General features: G+C 36.4%; 1 protein-coding gene across 1 annotated transcript in view; it reads right to left on the bottom strand.

Moving 5' to 3' along the window:
- Positions 1 to 22,813, bottom strand: part of GPR137C (G protein-coupled receptor 137C) — an 87,937-nt gene that overhangs the window by 24,170 nt on the left and 40,954 nt on the right. Inside the window, exons 2-3 of the mRNA XM_007986700.3 lie at positions 17,737 to 17,780; positions 15,716 to 15,944 (exon numbers count right to left, since the gene is read on the bottom strand). Of these exons, the coding sequence (XP_007984891.1) occupies positions 15,716 to 15,944; positions 17,737 to 17,780 (273 nt within the window). The remainder of the gene's footprint in view (positions 1 to 15,715; positions 15,945 to 17,736; positions 17,781 to 22,813) is intronic.

The raw sequence follows: 22,813 nt of genomic DNA, 5'->3' as shown, positions 1-22,813 counted from the left end.
TGTATTAGTTTTAAAAAAATGAATTAAATGTCCCTACAAGGACATTGACATGGAAGAAAGTAGCAACCTTAAATATGTGATAAAATAAAAAAATGAAAGAGTAGAAATAAACTATTCAAATTTACAATAACTAGTATTTAAAAAGCAAGTGAGAGTGCTATATTGAAAAAGAATCAAATCACAGTACTGTTTCAGTTGCTTAATGAATACAAATTAAAAAATAGCAGGATACAAAAATCAACATTCACAAATCAGTAGCATTTCTACATGCCAACAGTGAACAGTGTGAAAAAGAAATCAAACCAGTAATCTCATTTATAATAGCCACAAATAAAAGTAAATATCTAGACATTAACTCAAAGAAGTGAAAGATCTCTACAATGAAAACTATAAAAAACTGATTAAAGAAACTGAAAAGGACACCAAATAAATGGAAAGATATTTCATGTTCATGGATTGGAAGAATCAATATTGTTAAAATGTCCACACTACCCAAAGCAATCTACAGATTCAATGCAATCCCTATTAAAATGCCAATGACGTTCTTCACAGAAATGAAAAAAAAAAAGCTAAAATTTATATGGAGCCACAAAAGACCCAGAATAGCCAGACATCCTGAGCAAAAAGAACAAAACTCAAGCAATCACATTCTTGACTTCAAATTATACTACAGAGCATTAGTAACCTAAACAGCATACTACTGACATAAAAACAGCCACATAAACCAGTAGAACAGAATAGAAAACCCAGAAACCAAACCACATACCTATAGTGAACTCATTTTTGACAAAGGTGCCAAGAACATACACTGAGGAAAAGGTAGTTTCTTCAATAAATGGTGCTTGGAAAACTGGATATCCATATGCAGAAGAATGAAACTATACCCTTATCTCTTGCCACATGCAAAAATTAAATCAAAATGAATTAAAGACTGAAATCTAAGATCTCAAATTACGAAATTACTACAAGAAAGCATTGGGAAAACTCTCCAAGACATTGGTCTGGGCAAAAGTTTCTTGAGTAGTACTCCACAAGCAAAAGCAACCAAAGCAAAAATGGATGGATCGGATCATTATCAAGTTAAAAAGCTTCTGTGCAGCAAAGGAAACAGTTAAGAAAGTGAACAGACAACTCACAGAATGCAAGAAAATATTTGCAAACTACTCATCTGACAAGGGACTAATAACCAGAATATATGAGGAACTCAAGCAACCCTATAGGAAAAAAAAATTTAATAATCTAATTTAAAAATGGGCAGCTGAGCATGGTGGCTCATGCCTGTAATCCCAATGCTTTGGGAGGTTGAGTCAGAAGGATAGCTTAAGACCGAGAGTTCAAGGCCAGCCTGAGTAACATAGCAAGACTCCATCACTACAAAATATAAAAAATTAGTTGGGCATGGTGGTGTGCACCTGTAGTCCCAGCTACTCAGGAAGCAGGAGGATCACCCGGGCCCAGGAGGTTGAGGCTGCAGTGAGCTGTGATTGCACCACTGCAATCCAGCCTAGTCAACAGAGTGAGTCCCTGTCTCAAAAAAAGGAAAATAAAATAAAAATGGTCAGAAGCTTTGAAAAGGTATTTCTCAAAAGAAGACAAAAGAATTTCTCAAAAGAATGGCAAACAAGAATACAAAAAAGTGCTCATGGCTCACACCTGTAATCCCAGCATTTTGGAAGGCCGAGGTGGGCAGATTGCTTGAGCTCAGGAGTTTGAGACCAGCCTGGGTGACATGGTGAAACCCTATCTACAAAAAGTACAAAAATCAGCGAGGCGAGGTGGTGCATGCCTGTGGTCCCAGCTACTTGGGAGGCTGAAGTGGGAGGACTGATTGAGCCCAGGAGGTTGAGGTTGCAGGGAGCTGAGATCATGCCACTGCACTCCAGCCTGCGGTGATGGAGTGAGACTCTGTCCCAAAAAAAAAAGAAAAAGTACTCAACATCATTTATTATCAGAGAAATACAAATCAAAACTACAATACGTATCTCATCCTAGTGAAATGGGCTTTCGTTCAAAAAACAGGCAATAACAAATACTGGCAAGGTTGTGAGGAAAAGGGAACCCTTGGACACTGTTGGTGGAAATGTAAATTAGTACAACCACTATGGAGAACGGTTTGGAGGCTCCTCAAAAAGCTAAAAACTGAGCTACCGTACAATCCAGCAATCCCCACTGCTGTGTATATACCCAGGAAATCAGTATATAAAAGAGATATCTGCACTCCCGTGTCTGTTGCAGCCAGCACTGTCCAAACAGCCAAGATTTGCAAGCAACCTAAGTGTCCATCAACCCATGAATGGATAAAGAAATGTGGTACTTATACATACTGGAGTACTATTCAGCCATAAGAAAGAATCAGATCCTGTAATTTGCAACAACATGGAACTGGAGATCATCACGTTAAATAAAATATGCCAGGCACAGAAAGACAAACATCGCATGTTCTCACTTATTTGTGGGAGCTAAAAATGAGAACAATTGAACTCATGGAGATAGAGAGTAGAAGGATGGTTACCAGAGGCTGGGAAGGGTGGTGGAAGGGGCTGGGGAGAAGTGGGTATGGTTAATGGGTACAAAAAGTAGTTAGAAAGAATGAATAAGACCTAGTATTTGATAGCACGACAGGGTGACTATGGATAATAATTGTGTATTCTAAAATAACTAAAAGGGTATAATCTAATTGTTTGTAACACAAAGGATAAATGCTTGAGGGGATGGATATTCCATTTTCCATAATGTAATTATTATGCTTCTCACGCCTGCATCAAAAATATCTTTTTTTTTTTTTTTTTTTTTTTTTTTTTGAGGCAGAGTCTCACTCTGTTCCCCAGGCTGGAGGTGCAGTGGCATGATCTTGGCTCACTGCAAGCTCCACCTCCTGGGTTCACACTCCTGCCTCAGCCTCCTGAGTAGCTGGGACTACAGGCGCCCGCCACCACACCTGGCTAATTTTTTGTATTTTTAGTAGAGACGGGGTTTCACCGTGTTAGCCAGGATGGTCTCGATCTCCTGACCTCGTGATCCACCTGCCTCAGCCTCCCAAAGTGCTGGGATTACAGGCGTGAGCCACTGCTCCCAGCCCAAAAATATCTTATATACCCCATACTTATATACCTAATAAGCACCCACAAACATTAAAAATAAAAACTTTTCCAAGAATTAAAAAAAATATAATGGGCTGAGTACCATGGCTCATGCCTGTAATCCCAGTACTTTGGAAGGCCAGGATGAGAGGATCATCCGAGGCCAGGAGTTTGAGAGCAGCCTGAGCAACACAGCAAGACCTGTTCTCTCCACAAAAAAAAAAAAAAAAAAAAAAAAAAAAAGCTGAATGTAGTGGTGAATGCTTGCAGTCCTAGCTACTTGGGAGGCTGAGGTAGGAGAATTATATAAGTCCAGGAGTTTGAGGTTACAGTAAGCTATAATTGCATCACTACACTCCAGCCTGGGTGACACAGTGAGAACACGCCCCTATAAAGAAAAAAAAAGTAATGAAAATCATAACATAAAAGATACATGAGTGCTCTGTAAACTGAGGCTGGGATAGACAGTTCTAAATGTAATTACTAAAACCTCTAAGTCTTACTAAAAATAAAAAGCAAAAGAAAGCTGATTTTGAAGAAAAGTAACATTATGGAGGCTGACATTCTTTTTGAAAACCACTTAAAGGCCTATCAGTAGGATAAGAATTAATTTTGGTATATGATGAAATGTTATGCAGCCTTAAAAAGAATTGTTAATAGCATGAGAAAATTCTTCACTAGTATAAGGGGAAAAGGAGGGTATAAAGTTATATTTACATTTACACTGAGTTCCAAATATAGTTAAGTGTCAGTGGTGACACTACTGCTGTTTAGAATATTTAAAAAATCATATTCTTTCACATTGCCAAGTTTTAATAATCAGAAAAAATACATTTTTAGTAAGGACAATATGGCTAACTGCCCATAAAACTATAAAACAGCAAGTCTGGTGGAAATAAAACCAGTTAACAGACAAATAACAGTGAAAAACAAAAGAAAACCATAAAAGCTTACCAAATAACAACATTCTGCTAAACGGGTAATGAAAGGATTTTTTTCAAGTTTTGTAAGAACAAGCCTATTCTATAAACTATGTCAAAATATGATGATGAGGATGATAGCAAGCCAACATTTATATTTTTAGTGCCAAGTAATATACTATGACTTTCCATACATTATCATTTCATCCTTGCAACACCACTATGGACATGATTACTATACTTTATCTTCAGTTTAAAGGTGGACAGAGAGGTTAAAGTCATCGAGCTGATAAATGGCAGGTCTCTGATTTAAATCCAGCAATATAACTCTAGACCTTGAGTTATTACTACTTTGTACTATGTAGTGTACAATTTATTTGAAATAAATACATTTATATCCTGACACCTGACAAGGATACTAAAAAGTCAAAAAAAGTTGGTTAATTTTACTTCAAGTGTAAGTTTAATAACATTTTAAATAATATAATAAAAATACAAAAATTAAAAAAAATAAGAAAAGGGGACTGTATCCTCAAAATTCAAGGAATGTAACAAAAATCCAGTCAAACAATTTACTATATTTGTATAATAAATAGAAAAGGAAAACTGTAGCAATATAAAGTAATTAACGAGAATTTAATAAGGTTAAATATCTATTCATAACTAGGTACACATAAAACTTATGAAGGCTATCATTCTTAAAAAAGATAACATTTTAATATAAATAGAAATCACACATGCCAAAGATATAAAGAATAAATTCCCAGATTCCACTCCATAAATCATTGAGAAATAGTTTATACATATAGAAATGTGAATAATTATCTACATGAATTATAAATGCATATAAATTAGATAAATCTAAATTAAAACTTTTTAAGGTATATCAATGAAAAAACCAAAATAAATAAAATTTAGACCCAAATATTGATGGAGCAAAGGAAGCAGGTATACTTTTATATTAATGATAGCATTATAAAATGATTTATTCTTTTGGAGAGTATTATGGCAAAATCTAATAAGAATTTATGTGAAATAATGTTATTAATAAGCAAACAAACATATCCATGTAAATTAAAACCTATATAAAAATACATACCTAAAAGATTATACGTAAACACAGGGTGATGTAAATGGAGTCAATCCATGGTGGTTACCAGCAGAGACCTGTGGTCAGACTTGAGTTTGAATCCTGGTTCAACTATGTGAACTTGGGCATGTTTATTGGTTCAATTTGCTCTTGATATGACCCAGTTGTGAAGGCTTATTTGGTTACTAGGGTAAAGCTGCTCTGGCAAAGACTACATGCAAGCATAGAATGTATTTATTCAACAAATATTTACTGAACATCTACTACAGTCGTCCCCTCCTTACTCAGAGGGTATCTGTTCCAAAACCCTAGGGGGATGCCTGAAACTATGGATAGTACCAGACCCTATACGTACTATTTTTTTTTTCTTATCCGTACACACCTACAATAAAATTTAATTTATAAATCAGGCATAGTAAGAAATTAACAAAATAATAATAAAATGGAATAATTATAACAAATGCTGTAATAAAAGATATGTGAATGTGCTCATCTCTCTCAAAATAGTTTATTGTACTGTACTCACCTATTTTCAGACTGAGGTTGACTGCAGTAACTGAAACTGTGGAAAGGAAACCGCAGATAAGGGGAGACTACCCTTATCTTCACTTCACTAAAATATGCCAGGCATTATTTTAGAAAAGGACGGAAAAATGAATAAGACACATAAGAGAGCTCCTTTCCTGGTTTATACTTCAGCAGGGAGAAGCAGAAAATCAGTATGAAAATAAATGAAGAAATAATTTTGGCTACCGATAAATGCTGTGAAGATAACAAAAGAGGGTGACAGATGTAGTAATCAGAATGGGGGACAGTCTTATTTGGGTAGTGAAGAAGAGCAACTCTGAAAAAGCGACTGAGGCCTGAATGCAAAGAAGCTGTCACATAGGTACCTGTAGAAAATGTAATTTAGACAGAGGGAACAATATATACAATACAAAGGCTATATGGCTGGAATAAACTTAGTATATCTTTTGTGGTGAGAAGTTGGGGCACAAAAAGTCAATGTGGCTAGAAAAGGAAGAGGACAGTGATAGTGATAGGGGAATCACAAAAATAGGCAGAGGCCAGGTCTTACATGTCATTGAAGTCATACTGCCTTTGCCTCTTAAGCTCCACCTACTCCTGTGTAAATACCTGCTGGGAGGCACACCCATCTAGGCCACTGGGACAGTTTTCTGGACTCAGGTCCCTGGCCAGCATTCCCACACAGCTCCAGTACCTTTCTTGTGTCTTCCCCAGATCCATCTGGGCTAGAAATTGGCATCAACTTCTGAGCCCTCACAAGACATGGAGCAAGCCTAGGCTTAGAGCGTCCTCCAGTGCTGAGACAACTGCAGTGGACACAGGCTCAGGAAACACAACAGTCAAGTCTGTTTAGAATCCCTGCAAGACCCTCTGAAGAACGCCAGACATAAACAAAGCCAGACTGTGAAAACTAAAATAAAAATGTAACCCCTTGATATGTAGACACTGTCACACTTCCACAAGCATCAAGAACATTCAGAGAAATATCACCTCATCAAATGGATAAAATAAAGTGCCACTTACCCCAAAGTGATGGAGATGTGAGATTTCTGAAAAAATGTTAAATAGCTGTTTTAAGGAAGGTAAATGAACTTCAGGAAATCACAGAGACTCAATTGAGGAATATATCAAAGAAATTTAATGCAGAGATTGAAATAATAAAAACGATCAAACAGAAACTCGGGAGCTGAAAATATGATGAATGAAATGAAAGATGCAATAGAGAGCAACAGCAGCAGAATTGGTTAAACAGAACAATCAGTGAGCTTGAAAACAGACTATTTGAAAATACACAGAGGAGAAAAAAGAAAAAAAAAAAAAAGGAATGAAGAAAGCTTATGGATCTGTGGGCCAACATAAAAAAGCAGATATTTGGGGTATTGGAGTTAGGTGGGGAGCTGAGAAAGACAGGGGTAGAAAGTTTATTTGAAGAAATAATAACAGAAAACTTTCCAAACCTGGAGAAAGATATAAATATCCAGGTACAGGAAAGTCAAAGGTCACCAATCAGAGTCAGTCCAAGTAAGGATACTCCAAGATATATTATAATCAAACTCCCAAAGGTGAAAGACAAAGAGAGGATCCTGAAAGCAGCAAGAGTAAAGATGCAAATAACATTTAGGAAAGATTCAATACACCTGGCAGCAGACTTCTCAGCAGAAACATTACGGACCAGGAGTGAATGGGATGATATGTTCAGAGTGCGGATGGAAAAAAAAAATGCCTTCTAAGAATACTCTATCTAGCAAAGCCATTATTTAGAAGTGAAAGAGAGACAGACTTTCACAAACAAAAACTGGGGATTTATCACCAGAGCTGTCCTACAATAAACGCTAAAGGGATATTTTTAAACCACAAGAAAAAGACTGTTAACATGATTGTTACACTAATATTATAATCATGATGCATAAACCACTTATATATTTACTAAGAAGACTAAAAGACAGAAGTATTAAAAATAATAACTACAATTTACCAAGAGATAGGCAATATAAAAATGCAAATTATGACATCAAACATTCAAAATGTGGGGAAGAGAAGGGAGGTAATGTGTACAGGGTTTTTGCTTTTTTTCTCTTCTTTTTGCGATCAAAGTAAAGTTGTTATCAATCTTAAATAACTTGTTATAACTACAGAATATTTTTTTGTAAGCCTCATGGTAACCACAAAGCAAAAATCTGTAACAGATACACTAAAAATAAAAAGCAATAGATTAAAACATACTGCCAGAGAAATCACTTAACCACAAAGGAAAACAGTAAAAAAGGAAGAAAGGAAGAGAGGAATTAGAAAAGAAGAAGCAAAAACGGCAGTAAATCCTGATGTATCAATAATAACATTGAGTGTAAATGGATTAAACTGTCTAATTAAAAGACACAGTTGCTGAATGGATTAAAAAACAAGATCCAACTATATGTTGCCTACAGGAAAATCACTTCACCTATAAAGACACACATAACTGAAAGTGAGGGGACGGAAAAAGATATTCCATGCAAATGGAAACCAAAAAGGAGTAGGAAGAGCTATATTCATATCAGATAAAATAGACTTTTTCTTTTTTTTTTTTGAGACAGAGTCTGGCTCTGCTGCCCAGGCTGGAGTGCAGTGGTGTGATCTCGGCTCACTGCAACCTCCACCTCCTGTGCTCAAGTGATTCTTGTGCGTCAGCCTCCCAAGCAGCTGGGATTACAGGCATGTGCCACCATGCCCAGTTAATTTTTGTATTTTTAGTAGAGACGGGGTTTTGCCATGTTGGCCAGGCTGGTTTTGAACTCCTGAGCCAAGCCATCTGCCCACCTTGGCTTCCCATAGTGCTGGGATTACAGGCATGAACCACTGCACTTGGCCAGACAAAATAGACTTTAAGTCAAAAATTGTAAAAAGACACAAAAGTCATTATACAAAGGGTTGAGTCAACTGAGCAATAAGACATGACAACAGTAAATATATGCACATTCAACACCAAGAACACCCAAATATATGAAGCAAATATTAATATTAGTAAAGCTAAAGGGAGAGATAAGCTGCAATACAGTAGCAGTAGGGGACTTCAACATCTCACTTTTAGCAATGGACAGATCATCCAGGTGGAAAATCAACAAAGAAACACTGGAGTTAAATTACACTCTAAATCAACTAGCCCTAACAGACATCCATAAAACATTTCATCCAACTTGTGCAGAATGCACATTTTTCTCGTCAGTACCTAAAACATTCTCCAGAATAGACCACATGTTAGGCCAGAAAACAAGTCTCAACAAATTAATGAAACAAAGTCGAATAATATCAGTATCTTTTCTGACTGCAACAGAGTAAGACTAGAAATCAGTAACAGGAGGAACTTCTGAAACTGTAAAAATACATGGAAATTAAACAACATGTTCCTGAATGATCAATGGCTCAATGAATAAGTTAACAAGGAAATTAAAAAAGTTCTTGAGAAAAACAAAAATGGAAACACAACATACCAGAAACTGTAGGATACAGCAAACGCAGTAGCAAGAGGAAAGTTTATAGCAGTAAATGCCTCCATCAAAAAAATAGAAAGATTTCAAATAAACAATCTAATAATGTACCTCAAGGAAACAGAAAAGCAAGAGCAAATCAAAGCCAAAATTAGTAGAAGGAAATAAATAATGAAGATTAAAGCAGAAATAAGTGAAATTGAGACTTAAAAAAGTACAAAAGAGGAACAAAACAAAAAGTTTGTTTTTTGAAAAGATAAATCAACAAACTTAGCTAGACTAAGAAAAAGAGAAGACTCAAATAATTAAAACTAGGGATGAAAAGAGAAACATTAGCAGCCTGGACAACACAGATCCTGTCTACAAAAAAATTTAAAAAATTGGCTGGGTGTGGTGGCACATGCCTGTAGTCCCAGCCTTGGGAGTCTGAGGTGGGAGGATCCCTTGAGCCTGAGAGGTCGAGGCTGTAGTGAGCTGAGATCACACCATTGCCCACTCCAGCCTGGGTGACACAGCGAGACCCTGTCTCAAAGTAAATAAACAAATTTAATTCATAAATAAAATCAGTATTCATGTAAAATAAAAAAAAGAAAAAGGAAACATTATAACAGATACCACAGAAATACAAGAAATCATTAGAGACTACTACAAACTACATGCCAACAAATTAGAAAATCTGGAAGAAATGGGTAAGTTCCTGAACACATATAACCTACCATGATTGAATAATGAAGAAAACCTGAATAGACCAATAATGAGTAACAATATTAAAACAGTAATAAAGTCCCCCATCAAAGAAAAGTACGAGACCTTATGACTTCACTGCTAAATTCTACTGAAAGTTGAAAGAATACCAGTTCTGCTCAAACCATTTCAAAAAACTGAAGAAGAGGGACTATTTCCAAATTCATTCTATAAGGCTAGCATTACCCTGATACCAACACCAGAAAAAGAGACAAACAACAAAAAACTCTATAGGTCAATATCTCTGATGAAGATAGATGCAAGCATCCTTGACAAAATACTGGCAAACAGAATTCAACAAAACATTGAAAAGATCATTTGCCATGATCAAGTTGATTCATCCCAGGGATGCAAGGAAGGCTCAATGTATACAATCAACAAATGTGATATATTGCAGCAACAGAATCAAGAACAAAAACCGTATGTTCATTTCAATAAATGCTTAAAAAGCATTCAATAAAATTCAACATCCTTTCATGATAAAAGCCCTAAAAAAACAGGGTACACAATATACCCCAACAAGATAAAGTCTAAATATGACAAACACACAACTAATATTATATTGAATGGGGAAAAACTGAAAGCCTTTCCACTAAAATCTGGAACAACACAAGGATGCCCACTTTCACCACTTTTATGCAACATAGTACTGGAAGTCTAAGCCAGAGCAATTAGGCAAGAGAAAGAAATAAAGGGCATCCAAACTAGAAAGGAAGAAGTCAAATTAATCCTTGTTACAGATGACATGATCTCATATTAAAGATTCCACAAAAAACCATTAGAACTGATAAATGATCAGTACAATTGAAGGATACAAAATCACCGTACAAAAATCAGTAGTGTTTCTATATGCTAACAGTGATCAATCTGAAAAAGAAATCAAGAAATTAATCTCATTTACAACAGCTACCAAAAAATACCTAGGAATAAATTAAACCTAAGAAGTAAAAGATCTCTATAATGAAAACCATGAAATAGTGAAGAAAGAAATTGAAGAGGACACAAAAAATGGAAAGACATCCCATGCCCATTAATTGAAAGAATCAATATTGTGAAAATTTCTATACTACCTGAAGTGATCTACAGATTCAATGAAATATCTGTCAAAATAGCAGTTATAGTCTTCAAAGAAACAGAAAAAAAATCCTAAAACTATATGGAACCACAAAAGACCTTGAATAGCTAAAGCAATCCTGAGTAAAAAGAATGAAGTTGGAAGCATCATAGTATTTGATTTTAAATTATACTGCAAAGCTATCGTATCCAAAACAGTATGGTACTGGCATAAAAACAGACACACAGACCAGTGGAATAGAACAGAGAACTCAGAAATAAATCCACACACTTACAGCCAACTTATTTTTGACAAAGATGCCAATTCTGCAGTTCTGCAATTAACGAAGTGAACATACATTGGGGAAAGTCACAATCTCAATAAACAGTGTTGGGAAAACTGGTTATCTATATGCAGAGTAATTAAACAGCCCCATTTTGGCTGCGTGTGGTGGCTCATGCCTGTAATCCCAGCACTTTGGGATGCCAAGGCAGGCAGATCACCTGAGGTCAGGAGTTTAAGAGCAGCCTGGCCAACATGGCGAAACCCCATCTCTACTAAAAATACAAAAAAATTAGCCAGGCGTGGTGGTGAGTGCCTGTAATTCCAGCTACCTGGGAGGCTGAGGCTGGAGAATCACTTGAACCTGGGAGGCGGATGTTGTAGTAAGCCAAGATCACAACACTGCACTACAGCCTGGGTGACATAGCTAGACTCCATCTCAAAAAAAAAAAAAAAAAAGAGCCCCATCTCTCACCATGTACAAAAATCAACTCAAAATGGATTTAAAACATAAATATAAGACCTGAAACTATGAAAGTACTAGAAGAAAACATTGGGGAAATGCTCCAGGACCTTCATCTGGGCAAATATTTTTTGGGCAAGACCTCAAAAGCATAGGCAACCAAAGTAATAATAGACAAATGGGATTACATCAGGCTAAAAAGCTCCTACACAGCAAAGGAAACAATTAACAAGTGAAGTGACAAACTACAGAATGGGAGTAAATATTTACAAGTTATCCATCCAACAAGGGATTAATAACCAGAATATATAAGGAACTCAAATAATCAATAGCAAAAAGATAGATAATCAAATTAAAAATGGGCAAAATACCTGAATAGACATCTCTACAAAAGCAGACATACAAATGGCCAACAGTTAAATGAAAAAATTCAACATCAATCATCAGGGAAATGCAAATCAAAACCACAATGGGTTATCATCTCACCATAGTTAGAATGGTTATTATCAAAAAGACAAAAAATCAAGTGCTGGCAGATATGTAGAGAAAGGGGAATGCTTGTACACTGTTGATGGGAATGTAAAGTAGGACAACCATTAGGAAAAACAGTATGAGGCTGGGAGCAGTGGCTCACACCTGTAATCCTAGCACTTTGGGAGGCCGAGGAGGGTGGATTACCTGAGGTCAGGAGTTTGAGACCAACCTGGCCAACATTGTGAAACCCCGTCTCTACTAGTAATAAAAAAAAAAAAAATCAGCCAGGCGTGGTGGCAGGCTCCTGTAACCCCAGCTACTCTGGAGACTGAGGCAGGAGAATTACTTGAACCTGGGAGGCAGAGTGTGCAGTGAGCCAAGAGTGCACCACTGTATTCCAGCCTTGGCGAAAGAGCAAGACTCCATCTTAAAAACAAACAACCCCAAAAAGCAGTATGGAGGTTCCTTGAAAAACTAAAAATAGAACTACCATATTATCTAGAAATCTCACTGCTGGGTAGATATCCAAGAGAAAGGAAATCACTATGTCAAAGAGACAGGTGCACTCCCATATTTGTTGTAGCAAAATGTAATAGCCAAGATATGGAATCAACCTAAGTGTCCATCAACAGATGAATGAATAAAAGAAGTGGTATATGTATACAATGGACTATTACATGGGCATAAAAAGAATGAAATCCTGTCATTTGAAATAACATGGATGGACCTGGAGTTCATTACATTAAGTGAAATAAGCCAGGCACAGTAAGACAAATATACTGCATGTTCTCACTCACATGTGGGAGCTACAAAAGTGGATCTCATGGAGGTAGAGTAGAATAATGGTTACTAACGGCTGGAAAAGGAAGAGTGGTAGGGGAGGATGAAGAGAAGTTGGTTGATGAGTACAAAAATACAGTTAGATAGAAGGAATAAGTATTCAATAGTACATTATGGAAATTATAGTTAATAACAATTTATTACATGTTTCAAAATAACTAGAAAGAACTGTAATATTTCCAACACAAAAATATAAATGTTTGAGGTGATGATATCCCAATTACCCTGATTTGATTATTACACATCATATACATGCAGCAAAATATCACATGTACCCCAAAAATATGTACAACTAAATATAAAATGTCAATTAAAAAATACAAAAAAAGTAGATTTCATATACAAATGCCACCTTGTATAAACTTGTAAGTGCCTCAAGAGAAATAAATAAAAATTTAAGATAATTCACATAGTGAGTTATTTCTAAATTTTATTTTAGAGTTGGGGGGAAGGGATCAAATTGAGTTCATAACAAGGGGAAAGATTAAGTGAGGTCTTTAAAGTTAAGATAAGATATGAGCAATCAGGTAGAGATGTGTGGGAGGAGGAAAGCCATTCCTGGATAATAAAACAGCCTAAGAATATAGAGACAGGGCATACTGTGTGTCATTTGGAAATAAGGAAGGTAAGATTGGTTGAGACAAATTACAGAGGATCTTATTATCACAGAACATGTAAAGGAAGGAAGAATGAAGAGAGCAAGACAGAAGACCAAAGTCTAAACTTTAAGGAAATGCTCTTAAAGACAGCAAGAAACAGGGTCAGTCTGATAGTGAAAGAGTACCAAAGGTATTGAGAGACAGAAAGAAAGAGAGAGAGAGAGAGAAACAACAACAACCAAAAAACCCAGTAAGTGAAAGAGGCTCAATAAACACTTGTTGACTGAATAAAAGGAATGACTATTACTGTACACTGTTATAGAAGTCAAAAGTCAAAAATGAGTCTAGTGATTTTACAAGAACATGAAAGCAAGATGACATGCTCTTTGAATACAGAAGTTTATAATCTAGTCAGGAAGATTGGGAACTACTTAACATTACAATATTACACAAATCATCTAGTATGTCATCTACCTTTATAGGTGAATATGTCTGAATATGTATATCTGTAGTATTCCTAGATAATTCTGAATCCATGCAGTTTTTAAATTTAAAACTTTAATAATAAATAAGTGAATACCTTTCATATAATAGGAAGGGAACGGTGATCAAATAATTCTGGAGGATTTATTAAATGAAATTTTCTTCTCAGATTGGTGACTTTATTCAGAGTATTATCTATTTCAAAGCAAGTAAAAAACCAAACTTAGAAATACACTAGGTATCTAGAGAAGCAGCACTTGAAATTCAACATCTATTTATGCTTTATCCCTAGACAAGCAAGAGGTATGAATTTTAAAGTGATGTTATCATACTAAGTAAAAATGCCATTGTTCCTACCAGAAGATTATGGATGGTAACAGTGACAGTATTATTTTTAACAGTCAAACCAAAGCCTGAATTACCTAAAATATTTAAATTTTAGGAGCAAACTAGACTAGAAATTTAATAAAATAATTTTCCAGGTAAGATTAATAGGTTTGAAAGTCTGATTTTGTCTCTTCTCGCTCTCTACATATATATATACATATACACACACACACACATAGTATCTCCCCCAGCATTCCACTGAAATATATTTAAAAAGTAAAATTAAAATCTCTGCCTACATTTAAAGGACAAGTTGATTACCATATATTTAATTATAGTACCTTACTTTACTAGGACTATATTAAGGATAATGACAATATAGAAAGAAGCCTAAAAATATTTCAGAGGACTGTTTTAACTGTCTAAGATACTATCTCAGCTTATTATTAGTGAATAGGCAATGATGTCAAATTAAAGCAAGAAAGCAAGCTCTCCGTGGAAGTGACTGTAAAAATGTATTTATGTACATACCCCACCCCAATATCCACATATCTACCCCCTCACACCCAATGCCACACATAAACTGGGATGACTGATTTTCTACTCAATCACACAGTCAATCAACAATGGTAGAAACTTCCATGTTTATTTGTTAATAAGCTAATATCTGGCTTCTGTTTGTTGATCCAAAGTATAAGGCAAGGGAGAAGCAAGGCATTTATAAATTTTGCTACACAATTAGTTGTTTCAAATATCATACAGACTTCATATTATTGGGTGAAGTAACATTTTCTAACCTTTATACAAATAAAGACCACTATTACCTATATGACATCTTAACATTGCTAACCCTGCCACCCTTACTGTGCAAAATCTTAAGATGCGAGTGTGGCTTTATAGTATAGACTATTTTTGATCTGTTCATACATATTCTGATTTCTTTCAGATTATATGTGATTAGCCTCCAATGCAGAATCACAGAAAATACCATATGCTTAGTATATTCTTTCTTCTTTTCTTTAAACCATTGTTTAGTAAGGACCAAATATTGAATAACTTTTAATTTCTAGTGATTATTCTTTCATGCTCAAAGTGTAACTGTTATTCAGGATATTAAAAAAAAAAATTGTCTGTAGTCCCAGCTACTTGGGAGGTTGAGGCAGAGGATCACTTGAGCCCCAAAGCTCAAGACTGTACTGCACAATGACTACATCTGTGAAGAGCCACTGCACTCTAGCCTGATTAATACGGCAAGACTCTGTCTCAAATAAAATAAAATAGCAATATAAACTTTCCATTAATATATGATTAGTAAGCTCAGAATTTGAAATTAGATTTTCAAGTGCCAATTTAAGAAATATACTTACCTTTGATTCGAGGTAGACATTTGCTGATGACATTTTTGTAATTTTGCATATGTAACTAACTAAAGAGATGGCACAAAGAATAAACAGGCTATCATTAATTAATGCTCGAACAAACACAGTCCATTTCAACTGATTTTCTGGGACATCTCCATGAACTAGCATTGCACAAGTCAAGTTCACCACTAAAAAGAGCAGGCTCGCCATTATAAAGCCGAAATGTAGTAGAACTCTGAAAGAAAAAAAGTGTATTAGATGGTCATATAACTAACAAGAAATTAAATTTAATTCTGAATTAGTTTGTTATGTTAGGTGCAAGAATTCCCTCAGTTTGAAATGTTTATGAATGGCATAGATTTTTAAGCATTTATTCAGAAATAATCTCAGGTTGAGCTGAACTCAGTTGTCTCTACCAGGAATAAGATAGGACAATTTTAACACTATTTCAAGTAATCCCAAATTTTTCATTTTTATAACTATTAAGCATATTTTCATTAACCTTTCCAATCCAAGAGTTATCAGGCTTTTATAATGTGCCTGAAAATTAATATACTGTACCTAAATTTATATTGATTACCTAATATTAATTTTAAGAGTTAGGCCAGGCATGGCGGCTCACGCCTGTAATCTCAGAACTTTGGAAGGCCAAGGTGGGCAGATCACTTGAGGCCAGGAGTTTGAGACCAGCCTGGCTAACATGGTGAAACCGCATCTCTACTAAAAATACAAAAATTAGCCAGTGTGGTGGTGCACGCCTGTAGTCCCAGCTATTCAGGAGGCTGAAGCACGAGAATCACTTGAACCCAGGAGGTGGAGGTTGCAGTAAGCCAAGATAGCGCTATTGCACTCCGGCCCGGGTGAGAGTGCAAGACTGTATCAATTAAAAAAAAAAAAAAAAAGGAAAAAAAAATTTTAAGAGTTAAAGCATGTTTTAAACAACATTCCTTATGAATGGTCTGATTATAGCAAACAATGCTTTCAAACTTGACTAAAGAAGAACATAGGGACAGTATATGTAGAGTTTCAAGCACTCATTAATACTTCATGTTCTTATAAAGTTGCATATTTACTGTACATAAAGAGCAACTCTGCACATAAAATCCTTAATCTCCTCCCCCTAAGAAAATTTAGGCTACCTCATAAGAACTCTTCAGTTAAGGCTGCTATCTGTATCAAGTAGCAGTAACAACTATCTGTATGAATGGAATCCCAGTTCAAACACATTTATACTCCCAAATTAAATACATATGATGCTGAAATTTATCTGGCTTCCTGATATATTGGGTCATTTCAATAGTGGAAATCATAAAGTAGCTGCCTTTGGAAATGGTTTAAATGAGGTAAATTGAAGGTAATGTGCAATCTGTAACAAGCAAACTAAACTGCTTAGCGTACATGTAAAGCAAAAAGATTTTCGTTTTAAAAGGTTGTATTTTAAAGTCCTTCCAGATTAAATAACGAAAACAGTAATTACATAGTTTGAAACCCAAAAAGGATCTTGGAATTACCTATATATCCAGATAATTAGAGTAGTTTAGAAAACCAAAGCACAGAGAGGGTACGTGAGTTGCACAGTAAGCATGTTAGTGGGAAAATTGGGTTGGAAACCCCAATCTCCTGACTCCACAGCTTAGCACTCTCGCTTTTGAGATTGATCAGTACTGAAATATTACTTATTTCATGGAACATTCTCACTTCAAACAGCATAATCTAACTTTGGCAAAAGTTATGCAGTTAGATCTAATATTTGAAGCAGGGCAGGGACAGAGCAGCAAAAAAACAAAAACTGAGTCAGCTGTATGGCTGAAGGGAGAGAAATTTGGGCTATCCAATTTACTTCCTTTGAACCAATCTAACAACTTGGTTTTCTATAAAACCGTGAAGGTGCCTTCAACAACCACTCCCCTTCTACCACGAGAAGTCTGCTATAAAAAAAATTAGATCTTTTAGATACTAAGCCTTATTATTAATGAATTAATGCTTTAGATATTTTAGATAGAAATTTAGATACTCATAAAACTTACTTGTGTCTGTCAAGTTCAGTGGCACATCTAACTTTACATATAACCTATAAAGAGAATATAAAAAGAAAATTTTGAAAACATGTAATATAGAATTCTTAAATACGTTCTGATTTTGTGTTTTAAAGTGCTACAACTATAAACATACAGCAAGCAAAGTTCAAATATTAACAGCTGAACTACCATAAATTAAAAGACAGTTTTCCAAAGGCTTAAAACAATAAATCAATAATTTTCTTTGTTATCAACATAAACTTACATTTCTATCTTTAAAGATTTAAACAGAATTAATTCAGTTTAAACATTTACTGAAGTTTTATTATGAGGCAGACATTGTGCTGAATGGCTTGCCACCTATCCTAAACTTCATTAGTCATGTTTTACTCTAAAATGGAACTTCTTGCTTAAATATGAATATGGCTGAGTGTCTCCAAAGACTATTTTCTTCAGTAATGAAATGAATTAGTAAAGTGAGATGAGGTACCAAAAGTGAACATAGAGATAATGAGCATATATCATATTTAGTAAACTTTCTTCTTTTACAAAGCCTTACAAAAAGCAGGTACTCAGGTACTTGTTGAATAAAGTTAGGCGGGTAGGTAAACAAAATTTGAAATAAACATGATATATTCTGAAACATAGTACTAAGGGTCTCAAGTCCTTACTGGTAAACTTTAAATTATTCTTTAGATAATGGGAAGATATTGAAGGTTTTTATATAGTTATTCCAAAATAAGGAATTTCACTAATCTGACATTAATGTACAGGCTACTACAGAGGAACTACAAAATAAAAGTAGAAAGACCAGTTACAGGACTATTGAAGTAGAGTATGAACTTTGGGGACCTGGAAAGAGAGAAGAAAGTATATTATGAAGAAAAATAGTGGAGGTACATGGTAACGTACTGATTTCATTCAAACATTTACCAAGTGCCTATTATATATCACACTCCATGAAAGATGCCATGGATTCATAAACATGACCATGGTTTCTGCTCTCTAGGAGCTTAGAGTATGGAAGAACAGATAAACCATCTATTCTGATACATTGTGATATAAATGCAAAATATGCTATCACTAAATCTATAAAGAGAAAAATACTAATTTGCTCCAAGAAAGTGTATGAGGTAAGGGGAAAAACTGTCTGGAGCATCAGGGAGGACTTCTCATATCTGAGCCAACTTACGAAGAGTAAATTGGTGTGAGGCAGGTGAGTCATCAGGCAAAGACAGACGCCTGTGCATCTACTCCTACCTACTGTACAGCCATGTGTCGCTTAATGACAGAGATATGCTCTGAGAAACGCATTGTTACAAAAGCACCATTTGGAGATATGAGGGGTCCCTTTCAAGATGGCCAATAGGAACAGCTCCAATGTGCAGCTTCTAGCAAGATCGACGCAGAAGACAGGTGATTTTTGCATTTCCAACTGAGGTACCTGGTTCCTCTCATTGGGACTGGTTGTACAGTGGCTGCAGCCCATGGAGGGCGAACTGAAGCAGGGCTGGTGTTGCCTCATCCGGGAAGCGCAAGGGGTTGGGGGATTTCCCTTTCCCAGGCAAGGGAAGCCGTGACAGACTGTACCTGGAGGAATGGTACACTCTCGTCCAAAAACTGTGCTTTTCCCATGGTCTTAGCAACTGGCAGACCAGGAGATTCCCTCCTGTGCTTCTCTCAGTGGGTCCCACACCCACAGAGCCTTGCTCAATGCTAGCACAGCAGTCTGAGATCAACCTGCAATGTTGCAGCCTGGTGGGGGAGGGGCATCCGCCATTACTGAGGCTTAAATAGGTAAACAAAGCAGCTGGGAAGCTTGAACTGGGCGGAGCCCACCGTAGCTCAGCAAGGCCTACCACCTCTCTAGAGGTCACCTCTGTGGGCAGGGCACAGCTGAACAAAAGGCAGCAGACAACTTCTGCAGACTTAAACGTCCCTCTCTGACAGCTTGGAAGAGAGCAGTGGTTCTCCCAGCACAGAGTTCGAGCTCTGAGAACAAACAGACTGTCTCCTCAAGTGGGTCCCTGACCCTGTGTAGCCTGACTGGGAGACATCTCCTAGTAGGGGCCAACAGACACCTCATACAGGCAGGTGTCCCTCTGGGATGAAGCATCCAGAGGAAGGATCTGGCAGAAATATTTGCTGTTCTGCAACATTTGCTGTTCTGCAGCCTCTGCTGGTAATACTCAGGCAGACAGGTTCTGAGGTGGACCTCCAGCAAACTCCAACAGACCTGCAGCTGAGAGGCCTGACTGTTAGAAGGAAAACTAACAAACAGAAAGGAATAGCATCAACATCAACAAAAAGGACATCCACACCAAAACCACATCTGTAGGTCACCAATATCAAAGACCAAAGGTAAATGAAACCACAAAAATGGGGAGAAACCAGAACACAAAAGCTGAAAATTCCAAAAACCAGAGTGCCTCTTCTCCTCCAAAGGATAGCAGATCCTCGCCAGCAATGGAACAACACTGGACAGAGAATGAGTGTGACGAGTTGACAGAAGTAGGCTTCAGAAGATCGGTAATAATAAACTTCTCCGAGCTAAAGAAGCATGTTCTAACCCAATGCAAGGAAGCAAAAAACCTTGAAAAAAGGTTAGACGAATGGATAACTAGAATAAACAGTGTAGAGAAGACCTTAAATGACCTGATACAGCTGAAAACCACAGCACAAGCACTTCATGATGCATGCACAAGCTTCAGTAGCCGATTCAATCAAGTGGAAGAAAGGATATCAGTGATTTAAGATAAATTAATAAAATAGAGCAAGAAGACAAGATTAAGAAAAAAGAGTAAAAAGAAATGAACAAAGCCTCCAAGAAATATGGGACAATGTGAAAACACCAAATCTACATTTGACTGGTGTACCTGAAAGTGACAGGGAGAATGGAACCAAGTTAGAAAACACTCTTCAGGATATTATCCAGGAGAACTTCCCCCAACCTAGCAAGGCAGGCCAACATTCAAATTCAGGAAATACAGAGACCACCACAAAGATACTCCTCGAGAAGAGCAACGCCAACACACGTAACTGTCAGATTTACCAAGGTTGAAATGAAGGAAAAAATGTTAAGGGCAGCCAGAGAGAAAGGTCGGGTTACCCACAAAGGGAAGCCCATCAGACTAACAGCAGATCTCTTGGCAGAAACCCTACAAACAAGAAGAGAGTGGGGACCAATATTCAATATTCTTAAATAAAAGAATTTTCAACCTAGAATTTCATATCCAGCCAAACTAAGCTTCATAAGTGAAGGAGAAATAAAATCCTTTACAGACAAGCAAATGCTGAGAGATTTTGTCACCACCAGGCCTACCTTACAAGAGCTCCTGAAGGAAGCACCAAACATGGAAAGAAACAACCGGTACCAGCCACTGCAAAAATATGCCAAATTATAAAGACCAATGATGCTATGAAGAAACTGCACCAATTAATGGGCAAAATAACCAGCTAACATCATAATGACAGGACCAAATTCACACATAACAATATTAACCTTAAATGTAAATGGGTTAAATGCCCCCAGTTAAAAGACACAGACTGGCAAATTGGATAAAGAGTCAAGAGCCATTGGTGTGCTGCATTCAGGAGACCCATCTCATGTGCAGAGACACACATACGCTCAAAATAAAGGGATGGAGGAAAATCTACCAAACAAATGGAAAGCAAAAAAAAGCAGCAGTTGTTTTCTAATAAAACAGACTTTAAACCAACAAAGAACAAAAGAGACAAAGAAGGTCATTACTGAATGGTAAAGAGATCAATTCAACAAGAAGAGCTAACTATCCTAAATACACCCAATACAGGAGCACCCAGACTCATAAAGAAAGTCCTTACAGACCTACAAAGAGACTTAGACTCCCAATAATGGGAGACTTTAACACCCCACTGTCAATGTCAATGAGACAGAAGGTTAACAAGGATCAATGAAATCAATGAGGTTAACTAGATCAATGAAACAGAAGGTTAACAAGGATATTCAGGACTTGAACTCAGCTATGCACCAAGCAGACCTAATAGACATCTACAGAACTCTCCACCCCAAATCAACAGAATATACCTTTTTCTCAGCACCACATTGCCCTTATTCTAAAATTGACCACATAATTGGAAGTAAAACACTCCTGAACAAATGTAAAATAACAGAAATCACAACAAACTGTCTCTCAGACCACAGTGCAATCAAATTAGAACTCAGGATTAAGACACTCACTAAAAACCGCACAACTACATGGAAACTGAACAACCTGTTCCTGAATGACTACTGGGTATATAATGAAATGAAGGCAGAAATAAAGATGTTCTTTGACACCAATGAGAACAAAGACACATCATACCAGAACCTCTGGGACACATTTAAAGCAGTGTGTAGAGGGAAATTTATAGCACTAAATGCCATAAGAGAAAGCAGGAAAGATCTAAAATTGATACCCTAACATCACAATTAAAAGAACTAGAGAAGCAAGAGCAAACAAATTCAAAAGCTAGCAAAAGGCAAGAGATAACTAAGATCAGAGCAGAACTGAAAGAGAGAGAGATATAAAAAATTCTTCAAAAAATCAATGAATCCAGGAGCTGGTTTTTTTGAAAGATCAACAAAATAGACCGCTAGCAAGACTAATAAAAAAGAAAAGAGAGAAGAATCAAATAGACAATAAAAAATGATAAAGGGGATATCATCACCAATCCCACAGAATTGCGAACTACCACCAGAGAATACTATAAAAACCTCTACGCAAATAAACTAGAAAATCCAGAAGAAATGGATAAATTCCTGGACACATACACCCTCCCAAGACTAAACCAGGAAGAAGTTGAATCTCTGAATAGATCAATAACAGGTTCTGAAATTGAGGCAATAATTAATAGCTTATTAACGAAAAAACATCCAGGACCAGATGGATTCACAGCCCAATTCTACCAGCGGTACAAAGAGGAGCTGGTACCATTCATTCTAAAACTATTCCAATCAACAGAAAAAGAGGGACTCCTCCTTAACTCATTTTATGAGGCCAGCATCATCCTGACACAAAAGCCTGGCAGAGACAAAACAAAAAAGGAAAATTTTAGACCAATAACC

The sequence above is a fragment of the Chlorocebus sabaeus genome, chromosome 24 (assembly GCF_047675955.1).
Source record: "Chlorocebus sabaeus isolate Y175 chromosome 24, mChlSab1.0.hap1, whole genome shotgun sequence".
NCBI lineage: Eukaryota > Metazoa > Chordata > Mammalia > Primates > Cercopithecidae > Chlorocebus > Chlorocebus sabaeus.
The sequence above is the reverse complement of the archived record's forward strand: the minus strand, read 5'-3'. Positions and strand labels throughout refer to the sequence as shown.